The sequence below is a fragment of the Nilaparvata lugens genome, chromosome 1 (genome assembly GCF_014356525.2).
Source record: "Nilaparvata lugens isolate BPH chromosome 1, ASM1435652v1, whole genome shotgun sequence".
NCBI lineage: Eukaryota > Metazoa > Arthropoda > Insecta > Hemiptera > Delphacidae > Nilaparvata > Nilaparvata lugens.
In genome coordinates this window covers 20128550-20147087 of record NC_052504.1, presented here as the reverse complement: position 1 = coordinate 20147087, position 18538 = coordinate 20128550, and the positions used below count along the sequence as shown (strand labels likewise).

Here is an 18538-nt window from a genome sequence, read left to right as displayed (position 1 = left end):
TATTCAATCGGCCTGATGAGTATTTTGCAGTATTCTTGTTTGTATGTGGGGTTTTCCGGTTTTTCATAATATGTTAACTAGATTATTATGCTGTATTCATGTTTCATGTATAGTCCAGGTCCTGTAGCTTTGCCTAGGAGGAGAGCAACTAGACTGACAATACTACCCGTTCAAAAACATCGAACATCTGTAGGGAGCTTACTGCATCTAGGGATATAGATAACGTTATATTATCAAACATGAGCGCTATTAATAGAAGCGGCATATCAATAAATACTATTATTAAAACATAAGTAATAATTGTTTGGTTGTTTTCACTGGATTTGTATTAGGTAATTTGCAGTTGTATTGTTTTGCACTGTCTGATTACGTTGTTCGTAAAGGTGAATTGTTGTTGTCAATCAGGGAACACGCCGCTGATGTACGCATGCGCGGGAGGCCACGAGGACGCGGTGCGAGTGCTGCTGGAGGCGGGAGCCAATGTGGAGGACCACAACGAGAACGGCCACACCCCACTCATGGAGGCAGCCAGTGCCGGCCATGTCAGTGTAGCCAAGGTAATGCAATCGTTCAACATCACAATCTCTCTCGTTATGGGATCTCTTGTCACTCAAGGCAAATATTTGACTGTCAAGTTTCAAAAAGCTTAGATATTGTAATATGAATTGAGCGTATATTATTTTCTGATAATTTTAAGACTTTGACAAATTGAAACTTGACTCAATAAGTACTGAAGTCCTTGCAAACTTTAGTTTCAACACAGGGCTTTATGGCAAATGTCATTTTTACGTAATAGGAGCACACTGTTGTCGTTTTTATTCTGATTCTGACAAAATAACCTATGCTCTCTTTTTCGCTCTTTCTCTTCAACAGTTAGCTTACAGACTTTCTGGTCTGGCTTCTGTGAAATCTGGCAGCACTGTACTGTCTATACTCCTTAAACACAATGCTGCACTCTACGGTTTGCATAGACTATAGTTATACATTTAGGGCCGGTTTCCGAGCTCGGAATTTAGCTAAAAATGTTTTAGACTTTAACTGGCTTTAAACTTTGGAGTCAGAAAATTTGCAAGTATTTTTTTTAATAAAGTTTTATCAGAATTATTTGTAAAAAACTAACCTTATTTTACGCCTGTGACATAACATAAAAAATTTCAAGAAAAATAATACAAGGATTGTCTTGGAATTTCATCTTCCAATGTGAATGTTATTAATCAATGTCATATTCAGCAGATCAATAATGAATTATTATTCCAGTATTTTCAAAACAAATACGTTTTCCAACTCAATAATAATAGGCTACTAAAATTTATATTCCAAAATCACTGGTTAGGATCAATGATCAATAATAGCATAACGTAAAATTAAATGTATATTCATTCATTTTTCAAAAGGTTAGGTTTTGCTTTGAATAGGTCTACAAAGAAATAGGCCTTATAAAATAATTGTTAGAAAATAGTAGGAGAGCATGTTATTTGAATTAGCCCGCTTCAATGAGCTGTTCTTCTGCTATAGGCTATATTGCTAACAATACAACAACAAAATATTGAGAATTTCCCTCATGATTTGTGTTTCAATTCCTGGACTTAAATAAGTCGAGAACTTAATAGACCCCGGAGTTTAGAAGATTAACCCGTGACTCAGAAAGTCGATTTAGACCCGAGCGCTTATTTTAGTCCTGGACTCTGTAAGTCCAGAACTTATAGATCCCGAGCTCGGAAATCGGCCCTTAATGTTCAGTTGAAAATTGGTTGGGTAGAAAGAGTAATTACTACACAAAATATTATTTCTAATATGAAATTCTCTCATGTATCTCCTTATAACATTGCTTTATACAAATATTCTTACAACTTTTCAGATATTGTTGGAGCATGGTGCGGGCATTAACACTCACTCAAATGAGTTTAAAGAATCAGCTCTGACTCTAGCTTGCTACAAAGGGCATCTGGATATGGTTCGATTCCTGTTGGAAGCTGGCGCTGATCAGGTAATTACAGTATTACGTAATGTGATCCATCATCATCTGCCCCAGGGCAGGTCCATACATGATTCCTCCTTCTCCATTCCTCTCTGTCCTGTGCTATTCTCTTCAGCATGAAGTATTTTTCCAAAAAATACGATCCAAAAATGTTATCGAATGTGATCTAAAATATTTATTTCATAACTTTTATTTCATTCTGTTTTTCTATCTTTATAGAAGATGTTTTCCTTGCTGTATTTAATTCTTTGCAATAATTATTTCTCCCAACACAAGTGAATTAAATTGATCCCTTTCTCCGAATGGCTTTTCTTAGTTTGTCAATAAACTAGTTTGTCAATAAAACTAAAAAAGTTTATTTCTCACGGAATATTTATAATTATTTTGTTACAGGAGCATAAAACTGATGAAATGCATACTGCCCTGATGGAAGCTTCAATGGATGGCCACGTGGAAGTTGCCAAATTGCTATTGGACTCGGGTGCACAGGTTAGTCTTGTCAAATTGATATGAACTAATTATTTATAGTGATAGTGAACAATATTTCATGGAATATTCAAATGCTGGCATGGAGTGTACCATCTCCAACGAGGCAATTTCTCATTGTGTTGGTCAATGTTTTCTATTATTGATTTATTTATTACTCGCTCATGAAGTTTGTAACATTTTTATTTATCACACTAATTTAATTTTTTCATTCTATTTTTATTAATGTCTTATCAAAAGCTAAAATGTCAATGAATAACATACTTGTTAAAATACTAGATTTTGATAAAATTTTAATTTAATGTTAAATGTATTGCTGCAATAATTTTCAAATGCGTAGATCTATCAGTATTGAATATTCTACAAGATTTACTTGTGCTCAAATATCTAAAGATTGATTCATTTGATCATTCATTGTCTTATCAGATCTCCTGAACTCCAAAGCGACCACTAGTATAGCCTATGGTTTGTTTAACTGTATAGTATATATTTATGAAATGCAAAGTAACAATATTCCATTTTATAACCAGGTGAACATGCCAACTGATAGTTTCGAGTCTCCTTTAACGTTGGCCGCCTGTGGTGGGCACGTGGAATTAGCCCTTCTTTTGATTGAAAGAGGAGCCAACATTGAGGAGGTGAACGACGAAGGGTACACACCGTTGATGGAAGCGGCTAGGGAGGGCCATGAAGAGATGGTGTCTGTTCTTCTCAATAGAGGTTGGTTTCAACAATTATTATTCTGGTGTTATTTTTTCAACGTTCTAGTTTGTGAATAAGTTTTAATCAATCCTTTCCATAATCTGGATTTGGTATTGAATGAATATTTCTAAAGTATTCCTTCCTCTCGTAATCATTTTTTACCCTAGTAGTAAGAAAACTGTGCATTGATGGTACTAGTAGTTCAGTCACGAGAATAGAGCTGGCTAGTGGAGAGGAAAAATGGTTAGTTGCCCTGTCGGCTAGTGCAAAACAAATCGAAAATATATATAAATATATCCTGTCCGCAATAAAATAGATGGCGAGAGAAATAGAGCACTTGCGAAGTAAGGTTATTCCTTATGCCTCTGTAAATTAAACCATATTCACGTTATTGAACAATTAAACGATCTATAGTACTGTCCATTGGAAAGCATAAGTACAGAAATAGAATTTCATATTCTTGAAATGAAATCACTGCTTCAATCTACTGACAAGAAAACAAGATTAAATACCTTATAGGCCTACATTTTCTTAGTAAAATGATCAAATTACTGATTCAATCTCAAATATTAGATCAAAATAGTAGGTTATTACTACTTAACAGAGTTATTCATCACAAGAGTGAATGAATGTATTGCTGCAATACTTTTCAAATGCGTAGATCTATTAGTATTGAATATTCTACAAGATTTACTTGTAGTGCTCAAATATCTAAAGATTGATTCATTTGATCATTGTCTTATCAGATCTCCTGAACTCCAAAGCTACCACTAGTATAGCCTATGGTTTGAAAATTAGATCATTTGATCTAAATTGAAAATTTATCATTTTAATGATCCAATGATCGGTTCATAATGATTATAAATTACGCTTTTTATTTTTTTATTATTATAATAAATTTTACTTCTATAATTTCTAATAATTATTGAATGAAAATCCAAATTGAATGCTGTCAACCACCCGCAAGACTTCTGCTAAATTAAATATTGGCAACAGGGAGATGTAAATTGATAAGTGCTGCTATCCAAAAATTATTCGTCAGCCCACAGAAATAGTATCTCCCAATTGCCGGTTAGACGTGTTAACTTTTATACCAAACTGAAAACTTCTGAATTGTCACAGAAATATTTTATTACTGTAAGCAGATGACCTCATTGAAGAGGTAATGTTCGAATACAGGGATTGTTTTTCTGTTTTTGCTATCGAACTGCACTAATTTTTGCTATTTCGATCAGGTGCCAATATCAACGCGCAAACAGAAGAAACGCAGGAGACAGCTCTGACGTTGGCTTGCTGTGGTGGGTTCATGGATGTGGCCGATTACCTCATCAAGAATGGAGCTGAGCTCGAATTGGGGGCATCCACACCTCTCATGGAAGCTGCACAGGAAGGACACTTGGAGCTTGTCAGGTACACAAGCACTTTTCTACATTCTTTTATACTTGTGTGTCATACGTTTGAAATCCATGTATTTTTATTCATTTATCAGAATAGTATAGAATAAATCGTTATTCATCAAAATTTGTACAAGTACAAAAATGTTTGTACAGTGTCAATGTTCAATAATACATAACGCTAGGCTAGCATATTTCTCTCGAGAATACTAAACAATGAGAAAGTGCTACCCAAGTTGAGTTGAAAATTACCAGTAGTAAACATTTTTGTAAGGAATAAAGAGACAGGTTTACCAGATATTCCTTCAAATTCTTTGCAAAGATTTTAGGATTTTCTAATGCTTGCAATCTGGTTAGAAGCTTAACAAAATATTTCTTTCCACTGCAGACGGTTTTTCATGCAAAAAGATCTAATCTGTGTATTTCTGTGTTTTTCAAATTCTGAGAGTTTATAGAATGTAATCATTCTATTATATTCGGTTTTAATCAAATCAAATTCAAAATTTCTAGTTTATTTATTTCTGGAATGAAAAGAGGACTCAAATCAATTCAAGTGGATATAGCATAACCTATAATTTTTATCCATTCATAACTCTACCTTCATTGTATTATCATTCATCCCATCATCATCACCTCGGCTTAAACTTCTAGAAAGTTGCCTTTGTAAAATAATAAATAAATAAATTGTATTCTGTGACAGGAATTTATCGATATATATTTTGATTCACAAGAATATTTTTTTGGTCGTAAACCTACTTCACTTATTTCCTGGTTTTTGTATTAGTTCTACAGTATCTGATTAAAAACAAGTTCCAATTTTATAAGATTCTCTTTTGCAATTTCCGACAAGCACAGTCCAAAATAACAGTCCTGATTTATTTGATTTCCAATGGTTACACCAAAAACTTGAGTGCAATAATGTGAAAGAATATTTGAAAAAAAACAATAATAAATATAATAATCAAGGCTTATGAAGACGCTCTCCTTCGCCATTGTACAGTTGATTAACCAATTTTATTTATTCAGAAATTTGAAAATACTTCTCAAGAAGAACTGATGGATTTTCCTTTATAATAAGATATTCGGAAAGGGATCAGTTTTGGGCTAGGCCTGTTGATCCTTTTCTAATCATGTATTTGATGTGTGAATTGTTAAATGTAATGAGACAAAAAACCCTCCATCAACAAAAAAATCTCGAGCGCTGATCCAATGATCGGTTCATAATGATTATAAATTACGCTTACTATTTTAATTAAAAATCAATTGTTCATAAATTTCTCAAAACAATAAGAGCAGTACTAAATTGAACTTCTAATTTTGAAATTAAACTTGATTAAGTCAAATAAAATTATTTTTTGATAAAAACCATCAACTTACAATATCTATAAAACAATACAATAACTTATTACAAAAGTATTTGAGTAAGCTTAGATAATTTTAAAATATTTTAAAATTTTCTGGTTCAATTACAGTACTACTGAACTTGATTCCATTGAATCGATTCAATCAAACTGATAGATAATAATGTGTTTGATTAGATACCTGCTCGACGCGGCGGCAGACGTGCACGCGCAGACGCAGACGGGCGACACGGCGCTGACATACGCTTGCGAGAACGGGCACACGGATGTGGCGGATCTGCTGCTGCAGTACGGCGCCGACCTGGAGCACGAGTCGGAGGGCGGTCGCACGCCGCTGATGAAGGCATGTCGCGCCGGCCACCTCTGCACCGTCCAGTTCCTCATCAGCAAAAGCGCCGACGTCAATCGCCAGACCACCAACAACGACCACACGCCCCTCTCACTCGCCAGCGCCGGCGGACATCTGCCCGTTGTCGAGCTCCTTCTCACGCACAGTGCCGACCCTTTTCACAAACTCAAGGTAACTAGAATAATAATAACTTCAATCATTTAAAAGACTATAAGACTAACTTAGGCTATAAAATTAACTTATAAAGACTAACTTGAGCTGAAATTTATCATAATGACGGTAAAGTCAGTTACATAGATTTTTGTATGTACTATTTTTTGTCGTCCTTATCAGATTGAATGGAACTTGATAATCACATGATCACACCAAATTTAAAACTGCTGTTAAATACTGGATTAGAACAACTGGAAGACAAGATAGAAAATATAATTTCAAACAATATGTGAGCTCCCTTACCCAATGTATTTGCATCTTCACCCAAGATTTATTACTGCTACTAACACCCGCTCTATGGGTTTCCCATATTTGAGTAGGTTGATTTCCGAAGAATTACATTTTTTTTATGTCTGCGGTAAATTTTATTTGTATCTTAATATTATGTACATTTTATTAATTTGGTTGTTTGTATATTAAAACTAAATAAAAAGTATTATTAGATTGTTTATCTTTGGGATAAAGATGCTATTTATTTGATTCAATGATATTTCGGTTGTGATGAGTGATGATTGTGTGTAATTTTCAGGATAATTCGACGATGCTGATAGAGGCAGCGAAGGGCGGACACACGGCAGTGGTGCAGCTGCTGCTGGACTACCCGCACTCGATCATGATGACACCGCCGGCGGCCCCAGTCGGGCCAACGCTGCCGCCGCAGTCCGCACAGACGCAGACAATGCCGCAGCCGCCGACGCCGCAGCCGCAGACGCCGACGCCCACCGGTCTCCACGAGGTGCCTGACGCCGTGCGCGCGCACCCCAACGATGACCTCCAAGTCAATGCCAAAGCTGCTGCCATCGCTGGTCAGTTGATCAAATAAATTAAAAATATAAATCTATTTTCCTCGCACTTTGAACTCAATAATTCTCAATAATTGTAACTTAAGGCCTACTGCTTACAGATATGTTAAATATAATACCAATATTAAATGTTTAAGGAGGCAGTTTATCTATAAAAGTAGTAGAATAATAAACCTTATTCCGGACCACTTTCTCACAGACTCTTAATTTTTGTACAAAATTAAACTATAGTCCGTGCAAACCTTAATTTGCAGTAAGGAGCCTTATAGCCAATGATATTTCAATAGAATAGGAGCACACGGTTGTCGTTTTTATGCCGATTCTATCAAAAAGGTCTATGCTCTTTTTCGTTCTCTCACACATTTATTCCACAGGCTCTCTGGATTCTGTGAAATGTGGCAGCGCTGTACTCCATAAGTTAAGACTACTTACTTACTCCTTGGCGCTACAGCTCATTCAGAGCCTTGACCTCCTTCAAAAAGCCTCTCCATTCGTCTTTATCGGCAGCTTTGCATCTCTATCCCCTGACACCCAGCTTCCTATATCGTCACTCCATGAGATTAATGCTAAAAATCAATTAACGTTCTTCTTTTAATGACAAACATTATTTACAGGGAGAATAATCGAACACCTGGGTCCAACTGGAGTGAGCAAACACACTGCCAATCCTGCCCAAAAGTCTGTATTGCGCAAGAACCGACTCCTCACTTCCAACGATAACCTCACATCTCCTGAAGTTCAGCAGGTAAGCAATAAGCATGTGCTTCCAGTAGCATTAATCACTGTTCAGTATAAACTGCAACATCAAAAAATAATTGAAAATGATATAGCTACAATACAAGATCTTCATTTGCCATTAAATGAATGAAACTTATATCTTTCCGAAAAAGTAGCATATTTTAATTAGACATAAGTACAATGAAAAGTTTACATTCAAAAATAAAGGAGGCATCCCCTTATAGGCACACGCTTGAGTTGAAGGGGAATCGTCTTGCATATGATTAATTTAATTGCAGAAAATTCCAGTCAAACTCAATAGATATGATGAACAACTGTTGGATTCCATTTAGTTTCATTAATGGTGCTGTATTAACATTTGTTGGAAACTAAGAGTACTGACAAAGGGTAGACTACATATTTAAAATTGTAAAATATTGTTTTCATGCATTTGCTCTTTTTTATCGTGAATATTGGATTTTATTAATTATTGTAATATTGTGTTTAGGTTCGCAATCCGCCTGGCAGTGAAAGTGAGCCGATGATAGTGGAAAAGGGCAGTGCAGCGGCCAACAGGCGACAGCAGGCCATTGAACAGCAATTCCTTCAAAAACAACTCATTGTCGAAGAGTTGCAGGTACGTCTATTTTATTCATCACAACCACTAGATAGTCTTAATTGTTTCCGAAAACAACCTTTTCTTGTCGCATTTGAAATTAACATTTGAATTATCCATATCGATGGGTTTGAAAAAATTTTAATCTGCAGAATTTGTTTCTAAAGTCTATTATCAATATAATTACTCTCATTCTTCTAGATTCTCGTTCGACGGCAGCCCTGCTTTTATTTCAGTTTTAATATGTTTTTAAATGAATTTAAATTGGAATTCTTGTGTTTTTTCACAGAGGGTGGAACAGGAGCTGAATGAGAAGTCTCCTATGCCCCCACTGGTAGATGTTAGAACTCTTCCTATTCATACGTCACCTATACCTCCTACTCCTGTAACATCGTGTAGCAGCTCTGTTATTCCTCTCTCTCTACCAGTAGACCAAAACATCTCTGCGCAAGGTCAGTTCTTTTAAAATTGTTTCTTATTATATAATCCATATATGTTTCTACATAACACGTTTCGAAATAATTCCATTCTTATCGAAGATTAGTTATTCAATTTAAATGATTGATATTTTTTGAATGTCTGTTCTGTGGAAAAAGAATTGTTGAATTTCTATGCTGCTTTCAATTGAGTAATTTAAATAGCTTTCATAGTTGTTACAAGTAATAATAACTATAAATTACTAGAAACAATTTTGTTGTTACAATACTTGATGTAATATTATTTTATTGTATCTGTGATAATTTTAATTATTACAATCTTTTACAAATACCAAATATCAATTCCACTTTTTGTTTGATGTCTATGGTTATTTATCTATAATATTGGGAAAATTATGAGTTTGCACGTCTAATTAATAACAGTTGCAAATCTATATATCGACAAATTTACTTTCAATAATATTCTCCCTTTTTGAAGATAGTTTTTAACTTGTTATTCACGATATTTTTATGATTACTACGGCTTATTCTGTGTGATGAATCTTCAAGTTATAAACTTAAGCTAAGAATCCATTGTCATGGAAAGTCATACATAGAAAAATTTACTAGAAATCTATACTTGTATGAAATAAAAATTAGCTCGAATATTCTTATATGACAACAGCCTATAATATTCACTTGCTGTTATGCTATGGAGGCGCATTAAATAATTGTTTTGGGTGTTTCAGGTATTGTGTGCAATTCAGCGCTGTATCATAATGGTATGCCAATGCCCAACAATTTCTGCAAAACGGAAATAGCCATTGCCACGCCAGGACCTGGACTCCCCCCCGCAACATCACAGCAGCCGATTGCTGCTGATGCTGCCCAGGTAAAACTATCAATCCATTCACAATATTCGTCAAGTCATTTTCAAATTGATTTTAAACATTTATTTTCAATTATTAATTTCAGTAATTGAGTAGAATTTAAGGTGAATAGTCATTAAATTCAGTCGTATTCTGTGTTGATACAACTGTCTCTGGAGAAATTTGAATTTTTACATTTGACGACCATTCAACATTATTTAAAAATTAGAAAACATATACTGTACCTATTAGAAACACATATTATATTAGAAACAATTATATACATTATTTAAAAAGTATCAAAATAAGAATGAAAGTAGTTTCAATATAAAAAAGCTATCCTATCATGAAATATTGAACAAAGACTTGAATGTTTTTATTTACGGAGATTCTTATTCAAATAAACTGCTTACTACCACGAACGTGATGTATAAGAAGAAAACTCAGTAAAATTTTATTGATAATTAGACAGGACATACTGTAACTCTGATACCATATAAGATGTGATCGACGTTTTGAATATTTGATTCATCATAATCCAGTTTTTGGAATGAAAGCGTAGAAGTTTCTCGTTGATCTGCAAACTAATTATTATTTGTTATCTGCCAACAATTATTATTTATATCCTTTATACAATAATTGTTTATCTAATGAAGGCACATTTTGGTGATTTTGCAGTCAACTGCCATCAGCGATCGTCCGAAGGCAAAACCGTTCTCCAAAAAAGAAGGAAAGAACCTAAGGAAGCAACAGCAACAACAGCAGCAGCAGGTGGCTGGAGGGGCAGGAGGAGGGTACCCGAATGTCGTTCCTCAGAATCGATCGAACAAAGTGCCAGCCGTTCAACTTTCTCAGATGCAACTCGTCCAATTCAATGAAACTCTACAACAGGTAAATTAATACCAATTATTATTAGCATATTTGAGCAAATGCAACTTCCAATTTATTTCCATCTGTAAATTAATACTACTTATCTTATCAATGATATATCTGGTCAGAAACTGAGTGAGAGATGTTGAGTTTAATAAACTAGGAATGAGACAACTTTGATTCAAATCAACACTCGAAACAATTTACAATCAAATCAATAAAATAGTTCCAAATATTTCGTAAACACTATCCAATAAAGTACATGTATAATATCGTGAAAAATAGAGCATCAAGATCATGATCCAGAGTTACGTGGTATATTTGAGGCATCCCTTTTGTAGATCGCCTAAGGCTATCTAATAATGTCCAAATGAACATCGACAAAGAATAGTTGTTTAAGGCAATGGATTCTATCAGACGTTCTAGTACTAATTTGACTCTCTTCTCTGCTGTATAGCCTCTTGATAAGAAAACTATTAAAAATTGGATGTTGTGAATAATGTATAATTTTATTTATAACTTGGTTGGTCTCATTATTTTCTAAAAGATCTTTGTGTGTTATTTTATTTGTATTTGAAATCTATACAAAATGTTAATTCAGAATTCCTAGTGCCATATGCACCCGTAATTCGCAACACACCTCTGTTAAATAATGAAACTAAAGTTTTCAAATTTGAAGTTATCGTACTACAAAAATACTATGTATAAATACTAAAATAATGTATATCAAATTTTCGGAGCTATTGTGAAGCTTTGTGAAGCAGGCAGTCTCTCATACTGTGCCGTTCATATACTCTCACCCGGCCAAAACAGTAATAATCGACATTAATCGCCTTGAGCAAACAAAACATTGGTTTGAAATTTGGAACATGAACGTCCTATAGCCTACCATGCAATATCTACTTATGCTATATTTTCTTTATGCCAGCATGAACTCAGGAAGACTATAGGTGATTTGGCCATTTGAAAAGTATTCTGAATTATACGTGCTTGAGTACTTCTTTCGGCATAAATTAAGAAAAAATCAAAAAATAAATTATAATTTAGACTGAGATGCATCAACCATTAACGCTCGGTCTTTGATGATTTGCCCAGGAACGACAGCAACAACAATTGCAATTCCAACAAGCTCAACATCATCAGCAACATATTCAGCAATCGCAGCAAATTCAACAACAGCAGCAGCAGCAGCAGGCTCAACAGATCCAACAACAAGCCCACCAACAACAGCATATTCAACAACAATTACAACAGCACATCCAACAGCAACAGCAGCAAGCTCAACAGCTTCAACAACAGATACTTCAACAACAACAACAACAGCAGCAGCAGCAACAACAACAGTCGCAGGCAGCTGCTGCAGCCGCCATGTCTGGGGCTCCGTCGCCCGTGCCATATAATTCCATAGTAAGAGACAACATAGCTGCATACAATGCCGGCTATCACTGCACAATGAAGCACTACAAGAAGCTTGATCCCAACATCTCAATGGCCACACCTCAACGCATCAGAAACCACGTTCTCAAAGCCATCCACGAGAAGCAAAAGAGACAGCAGCAGGTAAGCTACATTCGATTATTCCTAGTCTCTAACCATGAAACAATATACACTTACAATGTTATTTGGAGTACTGGAACAAAGTAGACCCCATTAGTCATATATTAATTTTGCATAGCCATTCTATCTCAACTAATTATTCAATATTTTATTTCAATTAATTGTGTATCATTGAATCAATTAATGATGAATAAATGAATAAGGTCCATCATAATTATTTCATATCTCTAAGGCCCTATAAAAATTCAAATAATTCTTTACTTTGACATTGTAATCAAATATCACAACACAATCGTAAAATAAATAAATACAACACACTAGATAGGCATATACACTTCCTGAAATGAAGTGTGTAGAGAGTGTGGCTTTCTTAATGGCGATTTCCCAGTATTATCATTTTCCTTAGTTGTTGCAAAACTGGTATCTTCTATAGAATTGCTACATTGCCTGGTATCTTCGTAGGAAGGAGGGAATGGTAATATTTTACCCTCCTATGACTATTGTTTACAACGATGATGACTACGTAATATTACTTCTTTGTTGTCAGATTGGCTGACTCTAAGGCTCTGAGCTGGACCTAAATATTACATCTTAACGAAAATTCTAATGAAGAAATGGAGAAAAACGTTTCAGTTCTTTCGGTGGTATTTTAGGACTAGTAGATTTGAATTGTGGGCAATTTTTAATTTTAAATAAATTTTGGTTGTAGGACGCTGTTTGCTGTCCATCGTGTGACGTGGTGCCGACACCTCAACAGCGCAGTCAGCTGCTAGACACAGCCACGGTGGAGGCATTGTTGAAGGATGCTCCCAAAGTGCACGTTGATGAGTCACAGTTACTAGAAACGCTCGAAAATCTAGGCCTCGAAGATATGGCTTGTGGTGAGTTCATTCAACTGCTCCGTTTTCTTTCCACCTGTATTTGATTTATGATATCTTGGTAAATATTCTTGCCAGAATAATATGGATCATTCATTGCATCCTTCAAGAAAACTTTTCTGCAGAGTTTGTTTACATTGTTTTCTATCCGATGCTGACGTCACGATATGGTGATGTGGCAGTAGATGCTTGCTTCATCGACTTTCAGTATGAATATACAATGGGCCGTGTCTATTCTATAACTGGTCTAAGATTGCATCTTTGTTGTTGATGAAACCTATAACTGGACTGTGAACGTCGAACTGCAGTTGTAATAATTTATTTTAAATTTGAATGAATCATTTCTAAGATGCCTTCACTTACATATTCTGATCTAGCCCAATGACATCTAGTGGAAAGGATCTATTGAAGCCCATCTCATAAATGTTGAGGCATCAATGAGGAAATGAGTATCTTAAATGCTAATTTATGAAAAAAAAATGTCCCAGTATTTTTGAAATATGCGGGATAAATTTTAGTTATATTTTTTGAACTCATTCAAGATAATATTTAAATTTTCTATTGACAGTGTGATTTGTTAATTAAAATTCCAGTTTACACTTATCTAAGTTACTAGTATAATGCACTAAATACTCTTAAAAAAATATTAAAATTGAAATTTTTAATAAAATGGATTTGTTTGAATATAATATTCAATCAAATTATCCTGGGAAACTGGTGAAAATATAATATGTAATTTAACTTTTTTATTTTTAAAAATAATTTTTCATTTTTCCATTTCAAAGTAATCAATAAAACATTGACTAAATAAAAACCGAAAAGCTATTTCAGGGATTGATCACTGTGTCTGTTGTTAAACTGTTGTATATTGAACCTAAAATTGAGAGGTTGCTATTATTTTATAAGTTTGATGGATTAGAGTGTTTGCAAATGTGAGTTATGAGCGAGGGAGGAGAATTATTGGTGGAGACGTTTGTATTTACCTTTTGAAGAATATTTTCTGTGGTGAGAAATTAGTATTTTGAAGAACATAAATAGGAATCTTCTGTGGTGAGAACTTGGTATTTTGAAGAACATAAATAGGAATTTTCTGTGGTGATATTTGGTATTTTGAAGAACATAAATAGGAATTTTCTGTGGTGAGAACTTCAAAATAGGAATTTTCTGTGGTGAGAAGTTTAAAATAGGAATTTTCTGTGGTGAGAACAAGAGTGTTGTGCAGTTGCAGATCGGGAGCGGGTGAAAATGCAAACAGAGGCGGCGAACTACGCGGCCGGGGTGGAGGATGCAATGCAAATGCTGGGTGTGACGGGTGCCCCGCCACAACACCTGCTGCAGGGAGGTGCGGCGGCGGGGGGGCAGGTGCAGTACTTCACTGTGCCCTCGCCCAACGGACCCAACACCTTCCAACTGCAATACCAAGTCAATGCAGCAGCAGCATCCTCCTCCCCCTCCTCCGCCACCACCGCCTCCTCCTCCGCGTTTCAGTCGCAGCTGCTCCTTCAGCAGCCGCCTCAACTAGGTCAGCCGCCACTCACACTCAACTGTTGTATTGCTTTTCAATCGGTGCACGGCTCATACACCTAACCCACTACTATTTTTAATAAATACTTGAGTTGATCGGTGCACGGCTGATAACACACTACGATTTTGTACTCTTAATAAATACTCTTGTTCCTGTTAATATAATGCACATAGTGCCGGTCGCACGTACGACGGTTAAACTTAAATCGTGATTAATTCGACTAGAACGAATCAGAGAAGCCGTCTTTTCAAAAAAGCCTTCTCTGATTGGTTCTCGTAAAATTAATCACGGTTAAAATTCAACCGGCTTTTGTGCAACCAGGTCCTAACATGCTAAGTAAATGTACTCTGACTAAATACTCTTATATTTCACTTGTTGTACTACATAACACGTTGAAAACACATTTCAGACTTTCTAAACAAACTGCTTTTCTCTTCATTTCAAGGTTTTGTTTTCTTATAAATTTTCTGCCAATGATTTTCCCTCGAACAAACTCACCACTAATTAATTTACATTTTAAGAAGTCTATTATTCTATAGTATTATCAATAAACAGAAGTATTTCTTATGTTTTTTAGCTGAATTTATTCCCAGATAACCCTCAATAACTTGAACCTTACCCCTGATTACTTTGTCCGTTTTTTGTTGTCAGTATTTCTATTACGTTAAGAACACTCTATTCTGAAAACAAATGAAGGAGATATCCTTTCACTAGTGATGATGAAGAATCACAGTTTCACTCTAGCAGTATCAGTATCTATGGTATGTTCGTTGACGTAAGAGAATTTGTCGCCTATTTTAGGCAAGATGTTCGCTATGTCGAGTGTACTATATAATATATTGTAGTCGACAAAATGATGTATTAGGCTATGCCTTAGTAAAAATAGTTTCAATTATAAAATATAATGACATTTGTAGACAACTAATCGGGGGGGGGGGGGGTAATGAAAGGTTTTATCCAGGCACCATCAGTAAAAGAAAGTCTTTGACTAAGTTTAACAAAATATTTGCAACAAATTTTATACCTAGCTAAAATTCCTTAATGGAAGTATCTATTGCTCTATTTAAATTAATTATTAGATATGAAGAGCATTTATTGATCTAGTGCTTAAACGCCTCAAATGCTTTATAAAATTCAATTTGTAATCGGAAACAATACAACTTGATGAATATGATCCTAATTAAATATAATTCTAAACGTGAATATAATATCCTTTAAGATCACATTGAATGCGTATACAGAGTGAGTTATATGTATGGGAACCCTTCAATAAGTTGAAGACTGTTTTAGATATTATATTACTATAACTCTACCTTTATTACCTATTCAATATTTACGTAACTCTACCTATTACTAATGCTCTACCTTTTGACGTACAACTGAATTTCAACCCCTTATAAGGCGGTGACTTAGGGGTTGTAACTTGAATATTGTGTGGAACATCATTTTAAAGGCCTTTCTAAAACAAGAAAGATGGCATCAATAAAAAATTTATATCTTTTATCCAAAATGGCGGCTGATTGAAATTTTTAGTTTCTAAAGAAATTATTTGTAAAGTAATGAAAAATCAATCAGCCGCCATTTTGGATACAAGTATCATAGAACATTTTTATTAATGTCATCTTCCTTGCTTTGCAAAGGCCTTTAAGATGATGTACCACACAATGGGTGTTTACATTTGAAATATTCTAGTTACAACCCCTCATTTCTTTAAAAACTAAAACTTCAGTCAGCCGCCATTTTGGATACAAGTAACATAGAACTTTTTATTGATGCCATCTGCCTTGTTTTAGAAAGGCCTTTAAAATGATGTTTCACAAAATCGGTGTTTACATTTAAAATATTCGAGCTACAACCCCTTAGTCACCCCCTTATGAGGGGTTGAAATTCAGTTATACGTCAAAAGGTAGAGTCCAATTTAATAAAATTAATCCAAAATATGGTCCAAAATTCGACCAATAACGTATCCTGAAAGTTACAGTATTATATCTACAACTGTCTCCAACTTTTTGAAGGGTTCCCACACATATGACTCACTCTGTATGTGCAAATGCACGTCAGATTATTCCTGAGCCGAAAAACCAAGTCTGTAAAGTGTTATTGAAACACGTTGTGACTCTTATGTAGCTAAACGCACGAGCCACGCTGAACGCAACCTGCAAGTGCACGCGTTCAGTGTGAGTGTTAATATTTCTCTATCCAGATTCCGTTTCTCATCTGCACGTTTGTCAAGAATAACCAAGCGTGCACTAGCACATATACGCATTCAATGTGATCACACCCTAAGTCACTGTTATGAAGTTCTATGAAACTCTTACTATTTATTCGTTTTATTTTTTTACTAATAGTAGCACTTGATACTTGAAAAGTTACACCAAATTTCAATAATATTTGAATCTGAATATCATGTTTGATTTCGTATTACAGATAAGGAAGGCAGAGGTGCTAGTAACGATGTACGGATGTCGTTGCGCAAAGGAGAGGTACCTTGCAGTAAGGATGGTTCACACCAGGGCACAGTAGCAGACAAGAAGCAGCAGCAGCAGCAGCCGCAACCGAGCGCTGCAGCCGCAGTTGCGGCACCAGTGGCGGCGCCGCCAACCACAATCAAAATTCCGGCCACTGTGCCGACGCCACCGGCGCCCAGTCAGATCCCTTCGCCAAGTCAGATGCAGTCCGCAGCCAAGGGCAAGAAGGCGCGCTACCAGCTGCCTGCCGCCACCGCGGCCACCGCAGCCGCCACTGGGCAAGGACAGCGAGCCACCGCACCGCCCAACGCCCGTCAGTACTAAATCCTAAAGCTTCATATTCTTAGTTGAATTGATTACTCCATCCTAGCTTCATATTCTTAGTTGAAAGTTAATTTGACATGTGTAATTATTTGGTTTTCAATCTTTCTAGATATATAAAAATTTCCTGTTTTTAAGTGTTTGCTTAGAAAATTGGTCAACATTATAAAGTGAAGAAAACATAACCTACATTCTGGACTAGTATTTGAATAAAAATTCGGAGGAGGACCAGTTTTAGGCTGTGCCTGTTGATCCTTCCATAATTATTAAAATATTTAGTAACATTTTTATCAAAACATAATAATTGTGCATCATTGAATCAATAAATAAATGAATAATTATTATTCAGACGTTAATATTCTTATTTGTACGATTAGCTGTGAATACAATTGAAACGTTTTTGATACGTCCAGTTGCATCCTCTACTTGCTTCGGCAGTACATATACTAAAATTGAAACAATACCAAACTTGGGTTCTCTAGAGTTATACAATTGAGTTGTATTGTTTCAGAAAAATATTATAAAAATCAATAGATTCCATTATAAAATTTTTATATATAAAACCAATTATTGAAATTGCATTCACATCAAACTGCTGGATTCTGGAACAGAAAAACTGTTTCCTATTCCAATTTGTGGGGATTTTAATCTTTTTTGTTGTTTTATGAAGACGAATCCAAACCTATGGAATTGTTGTTGTTTGATGAGCTAATTACACGATGTGTTTGCAGTGGGATTCAATACGGTGGACTCATCGACGGGGCCGTTCTCGTGCATGGATGTGGACTCTGAGACGGACAGCAACCACGACACGGCGCTGACGCTGGCCTGTGCAGGAGGCCACGACGAGGTAAAACCATACAATATGCATATTACGAGTTTCAATCAAACTGTTTCAAGGCTGAATAAATTTTTTCTGCAACAACCACAAAGTGCTGTTTTTCTATCCATAAGCTGTGCTAAGGTGATTACAATCATGTTCAACTTTGTGCTGGAGCAATATGCAGCTATAAAT

The 18538-nt window shown here is 35.4% G+C and overlaps 1 protein-coding gene across 1 annotated transcript in view; it reads left to right on the top strand.

The window, feature by feature from the left end:
- The window catches only part of LOC111047570 (ankyrin repeat domain-containing protein 17), a 71570-nt gene that overhangs the window by 12599 nt on the left and 40433 nt on the right, over window positions 1–18538 (top strand). Inside the window, exons 6-22 of the mRNA XM_039423139.1 lie at window positions 406–557; window positions 1859–1987; window positions 2372–2467; window positions 2995–3184; window positions 4402–4576; window positions 6099–6441; window positions 7013–7289; window positions 7901–8031; window positions 8512–8640; window positions 8909–9071; window positions 9785–9927; window positions 10583–10795; window positions 11870–12334; window positions 13041–13212; window positions 14432–14731; window positions 17162–17515; window positions 18255–18373. Coding sequence (XP_039279073.1) covers window positions 406–557; window positions 1859–1987; window positions 2372–2467; window positions 2995–3184; window positions 4402–4576; window positions 6099–6441; window positions 7013–7289; window positions 7901–8031; window positions 8512–8640; window positions 8909–9071; window positions 9785–9927; window positions 10583–10795; window positions 11870–12334; window positions 13041–13212; window positions 14432–14731; window positions 17162–17515; window positions 18255–18373 — 3551 coding nt within the window. The remainder of the gene's footprint in view (window positions 1–405; window positions 558–1858; window positions 1988–2371; window positions 2468–2994; window positions 3185–4401; window positions 4577–6098; window positions 6442–7012; window positions 7290–7900; window positions 8032–8511; window positions 8641–8908; window positions 9072–9784; window positions 9928–10582; window positions 10796–11869; window positions 12335–13040; window positions 13213–14431; window positions 14732–17161; window positions 17516–18254; window positions 18374–18538) is intronic.